Source organism: Oryza sativa, chromosome 7 (genome assembly GCF_034140825.1).
Source record: "Oryza sativa Japonica Group chromosome 7, ASM3414082v1".
Lineage (NCBI taxonomy): Eukaryota > Viridiplantae > Streptophyta > Magnoliopsida > Poales > Poaceae > Oryza > Oryza sativa.
In genome coordinates, this window is record NC_089041.1 from 18,458,773 (window position 1) to 18,475,851 (window position 17,079).

At 40.8% G+C, this 17,079-nt stretch overlaps 2 protein-coding genes across 2 annotated transcripts; one reads left to right on the top strand and one right to left on the bottom strand.

Annotated features, from left to right (window-relative positions):
• The first annotated feature begins 2,712 nt into the window (after nt 1-2,712).
• LOC4343268 (nucleobase-ascorbate transporter 11) lies at nt 2,713-7,968 on the top strand. The gene is made up of 10 exons (XM_015790950.3): nt 2,713-3,629; nt 4,597-4,694; nt 4,783-4,953; nt 5,644-5,744; nt 5,822-5,957; nt 6,127-6,177; nt 6,322-6,609; nt 6,730-6,964; nt 7,044-7,324; nt 7,456-7,968. The coding sequence occupies exons 1-10, from the start codon at nt 2,777-2,779 to the stop codon at nt 7,675-7,677; spliced, it is 2,436 nt and encodes an 811-aa protein (XP_015646436.1). The 5' UTR covers nt 2,713-2,776; the 3' UTR covers nt 7,678-7,968.
• A 179-nt stretch (nt 7,969-8,147) lies between these two features.
• LOC4343269 (ranBP2-type zinc finger protein At1g67325) lies at nt 8,148-13,563 on the bottom strand. The gene is made up of 8 exons (XM_015790951.2): nt 13,298-13,563; nt 13,097-13,148; nt 11,734-11,852; nt 10,252-10,492; nt 10,099-10,166; nt 9,937-10,009; nt 9,241-9,353; nt 8,148-8,493 (listed from the first exon to the last, which is right to left on the bottom strand). Exons 1-8 carry the CDS (start codon nt 13,310-13,312, stop codon nt 8,341-8,343), a joined length of 834 nt encoding a protein of 277 aa, XP_015646437.1. The 5' UTR covers nt 13,313-13,563; the 3' UTR covers nt 8,148-8,340.
• Between the last annotated feature and the right edge of the window lie 3,516 nt (nt 13,564-17,079).

The following is a 17,079-nucleotide window of genomic DNA, read 5'->3' on the forward strand; positions in this document are numbered from 1 at the left end:
ACCCAGTTCTTTTATGTAAAATGGCTGAAAAGATAAATATTTTATGGTAATTAATTGATGAATTAAATATTATAAAATTGGAAATAGATTTAAAATAATATTCTGATAACATAAGATTTTATTTTAAAACAATCGCCCCCTTTAACATAATAGTCTATCGTGGTATGTTCCTTCTGTGGTGAATGACTGGATAGTCAAATGATTTTTCGCAATTAACGGATGAATTAAATATTATAATTTTAAAATAGTATTTCATGAAATATTGAAATTCATGTATCTATATAAAGTTTTTTAATAAATCTGTTTAAAAGCTCACAAAACATGCGCATTCAACTATCATTCCATCCCTTGGAACTGAACAGGACATATACATACACTATTAGGAATAAAGAAAACTAAAAGCATATTATTGATGATATGATCCACCCCCCCCCCCCCTTCCTCTAACGGACTATTCCATCCGTCAAAAAAAAAAAGGCAAACCCTGTGTATGAATCTGACAGGGATATGTTCAGATTCAGATATGTTCAGATTCATACTTAGGGTTTGCCTTTTTTTATAAAGAGAGTATGTTTGCAACGTGTCAAAAATTCCTATACATCCCAAAGAGAACTCATTATGTGCGAGTTTGCGAGAAACTGAAAACATCCGGTGAAAGGTGACTTGATCTTTGCAACAAAACTAAAGCATCGAGAGAGAAAAAGAAGCAAGGGTAGTCAATACTTGACCATCTAATCTGTGATCAAATGGATAAAAGCAGGAATCTATAAAGAGCAAGAACAACAATATGCAGGATAAATGGCTTGGCCTGGACGGGGACCTCTCAAGCACGAAGCCGGACACTAGATTCGAGTGTCCGGTATATATGCTTGGATAGCACCGAATCTAGTTAAAGTTGGATTTGATTAAGAGCGAGTGCTCTAGCACTAACTTTGTTAAACATTACTAGCTTAATATAAATACTAGTACGTGACTACCTTTAGAAGGGAGAATCCTTCATCGTGTTTGTATTGGGAAAAAAAACTATTTTACATACTTCAAAACTTTTATAAAGTCTAAAATCATGTATTGAATTTCAATTCTCTATGGGCCGTTTGAGATTATTGACCAGATTGTTGTTAGCTATTGAGAAATAGTACGTCCTATCGCTTGAGATTGAATCCAGAAAAAATAAAGCACATGTCTTAAACTCAACTGGACATATTCTACTATTACAATAATTCTAACCGGCAATGAAACTAGAGGTCTTTCTAGCACCCGGATAAATATATCAAACGTTTGCTATAAAATTCTATTTCCAATCGCTACGGTGACACCAAAAATCATATAGGAGTGTATGTGTTTGCCGATCGAGCTTAACCAAGAAAAGCTAAACTGCTCAACTCAAGCAATCTTGTGGTTCAAATGTAATCTCCGAAAAAAAATAATCCTTTCATAAAAATACGCCCATTAAATAGAACATCTCCATCTAAAGTGTCACTCTACTCGAACTAGCCAACTAGGTCGATCTCTCGCTCACTTTGTGATGAATAAACCAACCATGCCAACCCAACGCTACGTATATGTACGTGACGCAGATAGCGACCTCGTCACCGCACATCGATCTCAACTAATGCGTTCGTTCGCAGGAGAAAGAGAGAAAATGGTTTTGTTATTCGTGCTGATGCTTTCCAAACTACTAAACATTATAAACTTTTAAAAAACATTTTATATAAAAATTAATTTAAAATAGTATTAATTATTTTTAAGTTTAAAATAATAAATACTTAATTAATTATTCGGTAGTGGCTCATCTCATTTCATACATCTTGTCGATCTTCGCATTTCCCCTCCTCTTATACATATCAAAGAACGCTCACACGTACGCGTATACGTAGCATGGTTGGTATGGTTGGGTTGGCATGGTTGGTGTATTCATTATGAAGCGAGCGAGAGATCGATCTAGTTCGATTAGAGTGACTTTAGATGGAGATGTTCTATTTGATGGCCGTATTTTCATAAATATTTAATTAATCATTTGTTAGTTGCTCGTCTCATTATACATATCTTCTCGATTCTCATTTCCCCTCCTCTTATACACATCGAAGAACGCTCACCTAGCTAACAGCAAGTACAATAGCAGGCTATAAGCCAGCTATAAACATATTTTAAAAAGATAAAGGAAGAGAGAAAAGAGCAGCGGGCTACAGATCTATAGTCAGCTACAGCACGGACTTTAAGACGTACCGTGTGTATGACAGGTAGGACCTGGTATTAATAGTATAGTAAATAACTATTGTATAAATTGGTTATTACATTGGTTATGGATGATTTGGAGCTAATAGTTGGTTGTAATATTAAACTTGCTCTAATGCGCTCCGTCTCGCGCATTTCATCAACTTTAATCAAGCGATTAATCAAGCTGATGACGGATTAGGCCACTCTAACTAAAGCTTAATATTAATCACTCCCCTTTTTATTTCTTTTCTCTTTCTGTCTCTCTCTCCTAGGAGATCTCCGCAACGTCTCTCTGCTCTGCTCCCCCATGACCATGACGCGACACCCCACACGCACCCACCGCCACCTCTCACTGCCCCGTGGGCCCCACCTCCGTGGACCCCACCCGTCAGCGACCCTACCAACGCTCGCCTTTTTGATCCCCCCCCCCTCTCGTAAAAGCGACGCGGTACCTTCTCACTTGTACTACTACCAGCAAGCCTTCGCTTCGCTTCCACACTACACTGCTGCTTCGCTTCGCTGCGCTGCGCTGCTCTAGCTTGCCTCGTGCGCGGCGGCGATGCCAAGCTCACGGCGAACCACCGCTCGCGGCGGCGGAGGAGGAGGAGGAGGTGGGGATGGTGATGGTGGGGGTGGGGGGAGGGCGGTGCCGCCGTTCGCGGGGAACAACGCGGACCACAACCCGCGGGAGCTGCGGTCGTGGGCGCGGCGGACGGGGTTCCACCCCTCCACGTTCTTCTCCGGCGAGTCGGCGGTGTCCACCTCCTCGTTCGCCTCCTCCGTGATGCCGCAGCCGCCCCCGCCTCCTCCCCCACCGGCCACCTCGCGCCGCCCGCCGCGAGCACCGGAACGGGAGCTGGACACGGAGGAGGACGGCGACGAGGAGTCCGATCTCCCCGCGCGCCCGCGCCTCGACCTCGAGCGCGGCGTGCGCGGCGGGCGCGGTGCGCGAGGGGGCCGCCCGCCGCCGCCGCGCCGCCGAATCGACCTCCGTGGGGAGCTCGAGCTCGAGATCCCGGACGCGGCGCCGGCCGCGGAGGAGGACCCGGCGCCGGCGCCGGCGAGGGGAGGCCGCGCGGACGCGAGGAGGGCGAACGGCGTCGAGCGGGTGGCGGCGGTGAACGGGGGTGCCAGGAACGGCAACGGCGGCGGCGCGCACGCAGCGGCGGGCGCGGAGGCGAGGAAGAAGGCGGAGGAGGCGGAGGCGAAGCGGAAGGCGGAGGAGGCGGAGGCGAGGAGGAAGAAGGAGGAGGAGGAGAGGGATGCCGAGCTGGCCGCGTACTACCAGGAGCAATGGGCCAACGAGGAGGACGGTGGCGGCGAGGGCGGCGCCCCGGCCGTCACCAGCGAGACGGCGCCGCTGTACGGGGAGTCCGGGCTCCGGTGCGGCGTCACCGAGAACCCCGGGTGGGGTGAGTTCGTTCTTCTCCACTTCTCCGTGGCATTGCGAAGTGATGGCTATGATATCATGGTGATTTAACAGTAGCATTTCACAGTGACTGTCTAAGCTTAGCTGATTTTGAAAGTTGACAGTGATGTTCTAGGAGTATAATTACTAATAATCGTAGTGATAGTGATGGCGATCAGTAGTCACACTGGCTAAGTCCAATTTTTATTCTCCAGTAGGTGTGCCCGCAACTTTGCGTAGATGAAGTGCCACAAAGGGATTACTTGTGTTGATCCCTTATCATTGTGTGCATGCAATCTGCCAATTTTCACACACTGTTAGACAGCATATGCAGGGGAATTAGGAATTGGGGTCCCTTGATTCTGGGCACTCCAGTCAAATAGTATTAGCTCTGTTGAATTTTGAGCTAGATGCTACTCAGGGTTCGTAAGACAATCCTTGTTAAGGGGTTTCAGATTCAGATAAGCAGAGTTTTGCAATTAGAATGGACCAACATAAGTAAACTTCCCTGCTGAAATCAACACATTAGTGAGATCAAAGCAACAAACTAAGAGTGCATTTCTAAACACTTGCTAGTTTAAGGCCTGTTAAATTCATGTGTTGGAGTTCTTCTGTGGTCTTGTAAACCTTTTAAATATGTTTCTTTATTATTAATACTGATATTTTTTAAGTGATGTTAAGCTAACTGGCAGCTTAGTACACTTTAAACTGGCTAAGAATTGAATAGAACTGCACAATTCCATTTGAATCATTATAATGATCCAAATGGTATGACATAACAAGAGAATGAAGCTATGTAAATGGAACTAGCAGCTTATAAGTTCATTCTCTTATTATGTCACACTGTTTGGATCATTGTAATTAAATTCACATGTATCATGCTTTTGTTTCTCTGTTTGACAATTTTTTTTATGTCAATCTGATGGTAACTGCAGGGACAGTATTAATTTTATTTGCTCTTTCAATTGCAGTGCCCCTCATTTTTTATGGCATACAACATTACTTGTCAATAGCTGGTTCACTTGTTTTTGTTCCTTTGATATTGGTACCGACCATGGGTGGATCTGATGTACGACCTTTTCTTCCTTTTTTAATTCCTCTTATTTGTGTTTAGCTGGACATTTGCCTTCAAATAATAAGCTCCCCTCATGTTGCAGGAGGACACAGCAACAGTCATTTCCACCATCTTATTAGTGTCTGGTCTTACAACAATACTTCATACTTTTTTCGGTTCTCGGCTTCCATTGATTCAAGGAAGTTCTTTTGTATATTTGGCTCCTGCATTGGTGATTTCAAACTCGGAGGAATTCAGAAATCTTAGTGAAAATGTAAGTTCTGAGTTCATCAACACCTTTTTACTCAGCTAGCATTATTAATTAAACATTTATCTAGCAAACATCAATATAAAATGGATTTCAGAAAGCTTCAAATGGGATGACAGCATGTAATGGACAAGATTTTTTCATGTATATAAACGAATGGAGTATTAGACAGCATGTAAAGCTTGTGTTGGAGATACAGTGGTACAGAAGTAGGCTGTAATCGTGACACTTGGACACTAAAATACCACCCAACTGCCAAGGACCATGAATATTATGTATGGTGACACGGAAAAATATGAAATAGCAGTCACCCTTAAAACAGGAGAATAGAATCGAGCAAGTTTAGTGATTGGATTTGAAAATCAAATGACATCCTTGAAAGTACCCCCAAATTTGATTCAAGGGCAACCTGCATTGATTTGAAAGACTCAAATTTAATTTTGACCGATATGGTTCCTTATTCCTAAACAAAACCAATATATGAATATATGATGCGGAATATATTGCTTGCCTTGTCCAGTTTTACAATTGACAAGAGGCAAGATACCTTTTGTGGTGGGTTGTGTCTTCATATTTGAATTCGTCTAAGATTTACTTGTATAACAAGCAAAAAATAAGTTAACCATTTAATATTCGAAACAAGGGCCTGGATCATCCAACTCTATTAACATAGGATTCATTCTTTATGATATGCAGAAGTTCAAGCACATAATGAGGGAACTGCAGGGAGCTATACTTGTCGGTTCAGTTTTCCAGATCATTTTGGGATACAGTGGTCTTATGTCACTGTTTCTAAGGTATACCAATCAACCTTTTCAGTCTATTTCATTATCCAAGAAAATAGTGTATACTTATGCCTACTTATGGTATTCAGGTTAATAAACCCAGTCGTCGTGGCACCGACAATTGCTGCCGTTGGTTTAGCCTTTTTCAGTTATGGTTTCCCTCAGGCTGGCAGTTGTGTAGAAATCAGCATGCCCCTTATTTTATTGGTTCTTCTGTGCACCCTGGTATCCTTCCAACACATCTTTATCTTTTTAATCAAGTGACCATATGCATATCTTCCTATTTTATTTTCCTTGCACCTGCATGTTGCGGGGCATTTAATTATTCCCATGGCAGGCGGTTCTGTTCTATATACTCCGACACCATACTGATTAGTCTTTTCATGCATTGCAGTATTTGAGAAAAGTATCCCTGTTTGGCAACCGTATCTTCCTCATTTATGCGGTACTTCTCTAATCCTGTCCATTTAGGTTCATTGCCGCTGTGTGCATATACTAGACAAGCATATTACTCTATCCATCAGCTGTGGTGAACCAATGCTTTATGTGATTAAATCATGCTAACAGACCTGAGATATGCTGTTTGCAGGTGCCCTTCAGTGTTGCCGTTGTATGGGCATATGCATTCTTCCTCACTGCTGGTGGAGCATATAACTTCAAGGGATGCAACTCAAATATACCCAGTTCAAACATACTAATGGATTCATGCAAAAGGCATCTAGAAACCATGAGGCGTTGTCGAACTGATGCTTCTAATGCTTGGAGAACAGCTGCCTGGGTGAGGGTTCCCTATCCATTCCAGTGGGGCCCTCCTACATTTCATTTCAAAACGAGCATCATTATGGTAATAGTTTCACTGGTTGCATCAGTTGATTCGGTAAGTAGCTTCTGTTGGCAGAATAATAACTTTCCAAAGAGTACTGAAGTAAAACCCAACACTTAAAGACATTTAACAAGTATTGATGCATCATGCATTGCCATCTTTGTACACCTGCAGCTTTCCTCGTATCATGCTACGTCATTGCTGGTCAATTTAAGTCCGCCAACACGTGGAGTTGTTAGCAGAGGGATTGGCTTTGAAGGGATTTCCACTCTTATCGCTGGAGTATGGGGTACAGGAACTGGCTCGACAACTCTAACAGAGAACATACATACCCTTGAGAATACCAAAATGGCCAGCAGAAGAGCCTTGCAGTTTGGCGCAGTCCTGTTGGTCATTTTTTCATTCTTTGGTAGGATGCAGCATTCTTTTGCTCTATCTTGTTTCTCTATTAGCTGCTGACTGCTAACATCAGAATTTCTTGGCTGCAGGAAAAATTGGAGCCCTCCTTGCCTCCATTCCTGTTGCTTTGGCTGCCTCTGTTCTGTGCTTCACCTGGGCACTAATCGTCGCGCTTGGCTTGTCCACATTGCGATACACCCAAGCCGCAAGCTCGAGAAACATGATAATCGTCGGGTTTACGCTGTTCATCTCCATGTCTGTCCCAGCTTATTTCCAGCAATATGAACCCAGCACCAATCTTATTCTACCAAGCTATCTCCTTCCATACGCCGCAGCTTCAAGCGGACCGGTTCGCAGTGGCAGCAACGGGGTAAGCTCTCTCCCTCTACCAGTGTATCGAAGCAATGACTTTGCCATGGCATCCTGCCATCCAACTACTATTGCCATCCTGCCATCCAATTTAGGTAAAACCTTCCCTAACACTCTCCACTCATCCTGCAGCTAAACTTTGCGGTGAACGCGCTCCTATCCATAAACGTGGTGGTGGCTCTCCTCGTCGCCTTGATCCTCGACAACACGGTGCCAGGCAGCAGGCAGGAGCGCGGGGTGTACATCTGGTCAGATCCAAACTCGCTGGAGATGGACCCTGCGTCGCTGGAGCCGTACCGGTTGCCTGAGAAGATCTCATGCTGGTTCAGATGGGCAAAGTGTGTCGGCATCTAACAACAAAAACAACAACAGAAGGAATGACCCCCCAACTGCACATTGCGTGCCGGAGGTGAAAGATTCTATTTATTCTATTGCACCCTGCTGGTGTAGGGATCATATGGAAGAGAGAGTTAATATATACGGATGCTATTTAGATAGGACCATGTTGATTCTGCTAGCTCCGAGGATGTCTGAGCATACTACCACTTATAAGTTGTAAATGTAGTCGTTTTGTTAGGAATGATTACCTATGTATTGACAGGTCTCTACGTGAAAAGAACTTCTCAGATTAGTTCTTGTGTGCAATCTTTGTCCCACAGGCGTGCTGCCATCATTTTTCATACTGATTTAGGCACAATCACTCGATCAGTGACACAGTGACCACAGAGAACAATAGGGGAAAAAACAGCAAAGATAAATAAATTTCGTGCAGTTGTGACTTGTGACATGCAAGACCTACGGGATTCCAGGGGAACAAGAGCGCATTAGTCCAATGTATATAAAAGCTCTATAAATCGTAAAGGAAATTCAGAAGGCGAATTTAAAAATCAGGCACAACGAATCTCAGGCCACAAGAAAATATATTTGAGCCGTTTACAGTTTAAATTAACTTGTATATAGCTAGGATACAACAATACTCTCTCTGCCCCCAATCGCCGGCGCAAAGTTAGTAGGGTCCTAGTTCGCCGTGGCCGCTGCCGGCCTGCTGCTTCCGCAGCCTTTCCGATTGCACGCCGTGCGGAAAGGGTAGTTCAGGTTGTTGCACTCCGGGCAGGTCCAGCTCCCTTCCGGAGCGTCCTTGTCTTTGCGACATGGGGTAGCATTAGATCCCTGAAAAGAGTAGGGAAAAAAGTTTATGCTTCTCTATCTATTTGAGAGTTCAACAGCCAAAAAAACAAAATAGAGTGTATGGTTGTAAGTGTTCAGCCACTAGTAGATGCATTTTATGCTATACTAACCCGGTTCGTTATGACAGTGCAAAATGCAAAGCATGACACAGAAAAGCATTGTAACATATAGGAACAGAATACAGTGGTTCCAATTTAGAATTTATATGTACGCTCAATTTCATTAAAAAAAAATTACCAACAGTCAATCTCAGAAAATAAATTATTAGCGATATCACATGAGACAAGAGTTAAGCAGAGTTGTGTATAAAAAATATGTATTCTTTCCCATGGGTTCCCAACCCGTCTCCCTCGTTTTCCGCGTGCACGCTTTTCAAACTACTAAACGGTACACGCTTTGCAAAAAAATTATATAGGAAAGTTGCTTTAAAAAATCATATTAATCCATTTTCAAGTTTTTTATAGCTAATACTTAATTAATCACATATTAATCTATCGCTCCGTTTTTCGTGCGGAGGGGAGGGGTTCCCAACCCCTCCAAAAGAACACAGCCAACAATGATGGGAGTTTTCTACATTGATTGAACGCAATTGTATAATCACCTGAACAGATTTCAGTTTATAATTGTCACTTGGAACAACAAGGGACATGAATACTAGGGCCTTCTTATCTTGAGCAGTTGAGCAGACAGACAAATTTTGGAAAGATGGAAAGGGAATAGTCTGCTTACAGGGCTTGGCCTTGGAGCTCCACATTTCTTCATATTGCAACTGTTTCTGAAGGAAAAGTTGACATTCTCACACTTTGGGCAGATCCAGTCATTCTCAGCCATTCCATCTGGGCCTATAATAACAAGTTCCATAAGAAACTAGAAACCAGTAGATAAACAGAGAAGTACTGAAAGGGAATGGAAAAGTTTCTATTAGCCTATAGGTAAATGACTTCAATGAAAATGAAAACAGGAAAATAACAAGCTCATCCATTTCATTTCATCTCCACGCATCTTAAAATGGTACCCTTTAAAAATGAACCAATGTGACTATAAGCCATGTGGCACAACATCAGCATCATAAAATGATCACATTGAGGTCACCCAAGCAAAAGGCGAGGACCTCTACATTTCAATTTAACAGAAAGTATGCTATTGACCAAAGACAGCTGCAGTGTTACCACATGTCCCAATGAATGTGTTAAGTTGGACACCACAGGATTAAATAAATGCATTAAATATGAGTTACAAACTAAACATGCCTTTTAATAAACCATAATGCTTACACTTTATCATGTGCAGGTGCGGCACTTTGTTGAAGGAACAACAGACCAAGTTTTCATATACTTTTTTTTAAAAGAGAAGAAATAACAAAGTGCATATAGGTGGTAAAACAACAAACTAACAAGAATGTATTTAACAGATATCATCAGTTACCTCCACGACGCTTGCGTGAAGCAGAGCTGTCATTATTTTCCACTAATGCTCCACCAGACCATGGGCTAGAAACCTTTATAAATATATGTAGAACGATTTATGAATTCTTGGAGAACAGAAGACCAATTTATAGAATATAGAAGTGCGGTAGCAAAGACAAACCGGCATTGGAGATCCTCTAAAACCATAACCATATCGGCCTAGCTCAGGTCCAGGGCCATAGCCCATGCCTGCAACGGTTACCAAAGGAATCATATGCCAATCTGAATATCTGTTGAGATAACTGCAATATTCAATTGAGAAAGAAATACAGACCTCCCATCGGACTGCCCATTGGTCCAGGTTGACCATAAGAAGAAAAAAGGCCATATGAAGCAGGAGGTCCTACTGGTGGACCATATCCATACCGCAAGCCAAGATGTGGATAGGGGGCACCATAGCTACCAGATCCAAGAGGAATAGGAGGTGGGGTGCCAGCACTACCATAAAACAGATGTGGCCGATCATATCCAAGATGTGGCCGATCATATCCAGCAGCAGGAGGAGGTGGCACTCTCTGTAAAGCATGCAAGATTTAGTACAGAAATATTTCTCCAGGGTTGTGGACAGTTAAATTCATTTCTGTCATGTCACTTTCATGTACATCAGATTTACATACAAGAGAGTATCACAAGAAAGGCCCATCATTACCTAGCACCAGAATGTGTTAACAGGTGCTTATAAAATATGCGTATTATTCTATTCTATAACAGTTTCCCAGTACTGAAAAAGGAAATGATTGGTAGATTTCCACTACGACATCTAGTTGAGAAAAAGGAGACCCAAAAGCTAGATTCACTGATACATACAGGTTAGAATAGCAACGGAACTATATGTGTAAAGATTAGATCCTACAGGAACATGTCTGTCGACGATGCAAAAGAAGGGAAATAACCAATCACCACTTTCCGTTTAGAGAAAATCCCTTATATACCCCTGAAATTTTTCCTAATCCCTTCTATACCCCTGAATTTTGCTTACTTCCTTATATACCCCCAAAATTTGATTTTGATCCCTTGCATACCCCTCCCGTCAGTTGACCGTTAGTTGACCGTGTATTTTCTATAAAAATGACCATCTTACCCTTGGATGAACAAAGAAATTCATGAATTACATTATTAAAAATATAAAAGCTTCTCGCATGAGACTATTATAGTTATGAGTTTGTTGTGCGATGCATTATTTATCCCAAAAAAATATTTTTAGATAATGAAATAAAAAAAATACGTATTTATTTTTTAAAAAAAAGGTCATAAAAATGAGGAGCATTCATATAAAGATAGGTATACCAATGTTCACAACATTTTTTTTTATGAATGCTCCTGATAAAAAAATCCATTGTCCTGATAGGTATACCAATGTTCACAACATTTATTTTATTTTCAAAATTTATGTCAAAATTTTCTGCACTAATTATTTAGTCTCATTAGTTTTATAAAATGCACACGATGTGCACTCAAACAAAATTTTCAATTATTTTTGAAGCTTATATTTAAACCTAAAGCATCAAGGGCAAAAAAGACATTTGCAACCAAACGTAACAGTAAAATGATGGAAAATGTAACGGTAGGGGCATGGAAGGGATCAAATTGAAATTTCAGGGGTACAGAAGGGATCAGGTAAATTTTAGGGGTATGAAAGGGATTGAGTGAGTTTTCAGGGGTACACAGGGAATTTACTCTTTGGTTTATTTTCCATCAGACCACATAACCACATATACCAGTAATGACATCACTTGGGGAATCTACAACAACTTACTGGGCTTAGACTCGGTGATGGACGGGGTGCACCACAGGCTCCGCGGTTGCAAACATTTCTAAAACTGAAGTTGACATTACCACACTGAGGACAAGTCCAGTCCCCCTCCCTTACAGACACTGAAAATAGTAGAACCTTTTCTTAACCAACAGACTCAAGTATTAAAAGACAGTATAATGAGTTCCCTGTCCAAAAGAGGAACTAAGAACAATATTATAATACACAAAAGACATTTCTATCTGGAAAGTGCCCTCCAAACAACGCTAAGGAAAGCATAGGAATACCACGGAAATAACGCACATAAATTTTGCAGAGATACAATACTGCATGCTACCTACCCCAACATTTTACGAAAGCACGGGACTTATCTTCTAGAAACTACTAATTTAAATTTATGCATGCATTCTTTACCACATGAAGGAACCAAAGGGACTAAAAACTGCACCATGTTTTCAGAAAAGGAAAAAAATCAATGCACAAATAAATAGTAAGCTCACATAACTAAAACGTTGATTAGAGAAACTACAGATAACCCAGACTAACACAAATGTTCAAACAATTCAATAGTGAGACGGAACCAAATAGCCACCAACTACTTACAAAAGATAGTTAGTTCCCTGGAAAAGCAACACGATAATATTAGGTAAATATTATTACAGAAACAAAGGGAAAGAACCAACTCGATATAGACAGTAGTGACCATGCAACGACTTCTTTTTGCAAACTCAGGGGCAAATTCAACTATGCAAGAATCCAATTAAACATTTCTGTTAAGACAAAAGGCTTAATGAGATTATACGTATAAGCACCATCAATAAGACCGCGTAACACATCAACCTATAATGAAGAGAAGCTTCTGAAAAGGTGGTTCCCAATGAAAATAAAAACATAAATGTCATATGACTAACCAAACCTTGTCACAGAGAAACAATAAGGGTCATATGTATCAGAGGAAGTCACAAAAGTATATAATCCAGCACAGCCAATTCTCTGCACTCATCCTCGTTTTCATTGCTCTCAAATAATAAATATACATATACTACCATATTTCCCTGTTTAATGCGTGCACTCCTCGCAGTTGGACCAATCCCCAACTCCATGTTAAACCAAACCGTTACTCAAGAACAACCCTAACACTCTACTTCACCAAACCCCAACACTTAAAACTTCTACTTCACCAAACCCTAACTCCCAGACTTCAGCTCTCATCAAATGAGACAAACTCTTATAATAGCTTCATCATTTCTTTAATAGAAACGGAGGGCTCTGCCCCTTTGATTAAAAAAAAAACCCTAACTCCGCACTTAACCTCAACCAAAACCCGGTAATAAGAGAAGAAGGGGGATTCCGCCGAGAATCTCACCGTCGTTGCGTGACCTCTTCGAACCGAACCCACCGCCGCCGCGGTTCTCCACCTGCGTTGACAGCACGGAACATCCCCCGGAATCAATCAAAACAAGCATCAGAGAGATCGAAAACCCTAGACAGACAAACCATCCAGAACTCCCCCCCGCCAAGAACAACCCGAACCAGAGACCGGACCAAATTGGAAGCCCGACGTTACCTTCGCGGAAGCCATCGGAACAGAAAGGAAGATACGGCCCGCCCGACCCGCGCGGTGGCTGGCGGCGCCGGCGGCGAGGCGAGAGGAGGAGAGGGCGGCGGAGGCGGAGGCGGAGAAGCCGCCGCGAGCGAAGAGAGCGAGAGACCAGGGGAGAGAGAGAGAGAGAGGTGGGCGAGATTTATTTATTTGTTTCCTTTTTTTTTTCTTTTGGCAAAAGGGGCGTGATGATGTGAGCTGTGGATTCGCTGGGCCGCGTGGTGAGGCTTTTGGAATGGAGTAAATTCCCCGTGTACCCCTGAAAACTCACTCAATCCTTTTCATACCCCTAAAATTTACCTGATCCCTTCTGTACCCCTGAAATTTCAATTTGATCCCTTCCATGCCCCTACCGTTACATTTTCCATCATTTTACTGTTACGTTTGGTTGCAAATGTCTTTTTTTGCCCTTGATGCTTTAGGTTTAAATATAAGCTTCAAAAATAATTGAAAATTTTGTTTGAGTGCACATCGTGTGCATTTTATAAAACTAATGAGACTAAATAATTAGTGCAGAAAATTTTGACATAAATTTTGAAAATAAAATAAATGTTGTGAACATTGGTATACCTATCAGGACAATGGATTTTTTTATCAGGAGCATTCATAAAAAAAAATGTTGTGAACATTGGTATACCTATCTTTATATGAATGCTCCTCATTTTTATGACCTTTTTTTAAAAAAATAAATACGTATTTTTTTTATTTCATTATCTAAAAATATTTTTTTGGGATAAATAATGCATCGCACAACAAACTCATAACTATAATAGTCTCATGCGAGAAGCTTTTATATTTTTAATAATGTAATTCATGAATTTCTTTGTTCATCCAAGGGTAAAATGGTCATTTTTATAGAAAATACACGGTCAACTAACGGTCAACTGACGGGAGGGGTATGCAAGGGATCAAAATCAAATTTTGGGGGTATATAAGGAAGTAAGCAAAATTCAGGGGTATAGAAGGGATTAGGAAAAATTTCAGGGGTATATAAGGGATTTTCTCTTTGGAATGGGTGAGGCCCACCTGGGGGGTGGTCACCGACGAATGGGCCCCCACCGGATCGGACACGCGGCAGGCAGCGGCGCAACTTCGAGAAGTACGGCTCGAGACATGGAGTATGGCGCGTGTCGTGGGCTTGTGAGTTGTGAACTGCGACCACCCGTCGGTTTTTGATCATCGAAGAAGATGATTGTTCTAAAAAAAATTAATACCACCTTAAAATAAGACTTTTTAGTATTGTTCACGTTCATATAAATGTTAATGAGTATAGGTAATATATATATATATATAGATTTATTAACATATATATGAATACGGATAATGTTAGAAAGTCTTATAATATGAAACAGAGAAAATATTATTTTAGGTAATAATTAAGAAAAGAAAAAAATATCATTTCCATAATTTAATTGAAGTACAGTGTTTTGATAGCTTTCCCTAAGAAAACTATTACTCACTACGCCCCATCATAAGTTTATTTCTTTACTTATTTCATTTGCCCTAAAATAAGTTTTTTCAAGTAATCATTACATCGAAGCTTATAAAAGTATGAAACAATTACATTGAGAATAGATAAACCGGAGAATAATTATATTGAGATTTGATAAAATAAGGATATTCGAGTCTTTTCAATTCCGTATTGATATATGTATGTGGGGTGGATGGAGTTCATTATTTTATGAAGGAGGGAGTACAGATAGCTTTATTAGTAGCGCTTTGTGGTTGTCTGGCGGATTGAAGGATTTGAAGCTGATTTGGGGTTTGTTCACTCATTTTCAAACTTTTCTAAATTTTGGCCTTGTCAAAATTAAGGCAACACACTAAAAACATCCTTATCAATAATTTCCGAACCTTCTAATCTGAAGACAGCTAGTAGGAAAAACTGATAAGGTCCTAAACCAAAAATAACCTAATCCTACGTTACCTTTGCTATTATTGAAGTTTTGGTAAGATTTATTTTCCCGATGAAGTGACAAACTCTTGATAATGCCTTATACTAAAGTTGATATGCAACTCTAAAGTTACCGGTCTCTATATATTAATGAATATATTAATATGTACGTTTCTCGAGTTTTAAATGATGCAACTTTTGCAAAAACTTTCTACTAGTAATTCTTAGGATATGTTTTAAATCCATTTTTCATTGCATAATAATTAATTCTTTCATTTGTATCCTTGAATAGCTATAGCACATCGATTAAATATTTAACCATTCAGCACAAAAGAACATACAATATCAAGTAGCAAATCACACATGGGTGATACAAAGTACAATCTTACTAAGGCCACCGAAGTTCGGTGTGCTTGTGTTATCTTTGCTTCCCTCCTTCCCACACCACGCCGCTGGAAGCCGGGCTCTATCCTACTTGCCACCGAGCGCCATCCTTAGACCCACACCTTACTGCCAAGTGTCGTCCTTCATCTAGCACTTTTTCGCTAGCGCCAACGTTCCCCATCATGTCGTGCCCCACCAATCTACGATACACATCATGTCGCCTGGCGCTAGCCGCTATTTCCACACTACCTTGGCTTATTTCCCTCCCATACTAAGAGTCAAGTACTCCCTGTAGGTCTCGACCAGGTTTTTAGAGCACACATGGTTTGGGCCTAAGGGTTATTTTGGTCTAATCCCTGCTTCAGGTACGGGAATCAAGGCTGATTGCAACCAAAAATTTATTGACCACGTATTACACGAATTGTTTATGTATAGTTTAGATATAATATGAATAATTATACAAACATGAGCCTGTCTAAATAATTTCACGCCCTAAACACCACATATATTTATTAAACGAGAGGTGTAAGTTTTTTCAACTAGAGGTTTGGGGACAATGTGGGATTGGTCAGATCCATCCCTGTTTTTTAGAATGAGACAGTCCCATTCTCTGTTTGGCATGAGAGATAAAGTGGTCCTACTTTTTTAGAGATGGGAGCGTGCGATCCACATGTCAGGAGAGAGAAAGTGGGTTGGATTGTTCCACAAATTTTTGAGATGTGAAGCTGATCTGGATCTTTGCGAAATATTCCCTTTGGGGGACCATAACATCCCACTCATCCACAAACCAAACATAGTGAAAAATGTGTTCAACCCAACTCGAGCCAACCCTCTATCGAACCACACACATGCAGTGATTTTTATGGAAATACTCGACGAGGAGAAAGGAAAACTCTGATCATGTAGCAGAAAAAAAAGAGTAAAATGTACATTGGACCATTTTTTATTACCCAAGTTTTACTTCGGATCACTTTTAAATCTATCTTTTCAATTTGGATTAGGTAAATTTACTATTGTCACGGTTTGGACCACCCCGAACAACTTTTATTGACATATCTAACTTCCTTTTTGGCAAATATATGAACCATGCATAGAGGAGTTCACCCGTATACCAGAGCTGATGTGTTTAAGATTATTGATGTGTATTGAAAAAAATCGTTCGATTACAAACCATAACAATGGTAAATTTATCCGGTCCAAAATAAAAAGATAAGGTGGTCCTAACTTTAAAGTAAAACTTAGGTAATAAAATATGGTCCAAAGCTTAATTCACTTTAAAAAAAGAGAGAATCAATTATTTACCACTGACTTTATCACACGTCTACGATTTGCCACTGACTTTATCATGTTCTACAATATGCCATCGACTTTTGCTTAACTTCTACAATTTATCATCGCCGTCCGGTTAGTCTCCGTTAGTACTGTACAAATTTGTCAAAATGACCAAAATACCCCTGGGAGAAAAGGT

Coding starts and splice junctions, on each gene's coding strand:
- LOC4343268 (XM_015790950.3), top strand. CDS start 2,777: ATGCCAAGCTCACGGCGAACCACCGCTCGCGGCGGCGGAGGAGGAGGA. Junction 3,630..4,596: donor CACCGAGAACCCCGGGTGGG/GTGAGTTCGTTC, acceptor TTTCAATTGCAG/TGCCCCTCATTTTTTATGGC. Junction 6,610..6,729: donor TGGTTGCATCAGTTGATTCG/GTAAGTAGCTTC, acceptor GTACACCTGCAG/CTTTCCTCGTATCATGCTAC.
- LOC4343269 (XM_015790951.2), bottom strand. Junction 11,853..13,096: donor GAAGAGGTCACGCAACGACG/GTGAGATTCTCG, acceptor TACTATTTTCAG/TGTCTGTAAGGGAGGGGGAC. Junction 8,494..9,240: donor GAGCTCCAAGGCCAAGCCCT/GTAAGCAGACTA, acceptor TACTCTTTTCAG/GGATCTAATGCTACCCCATG.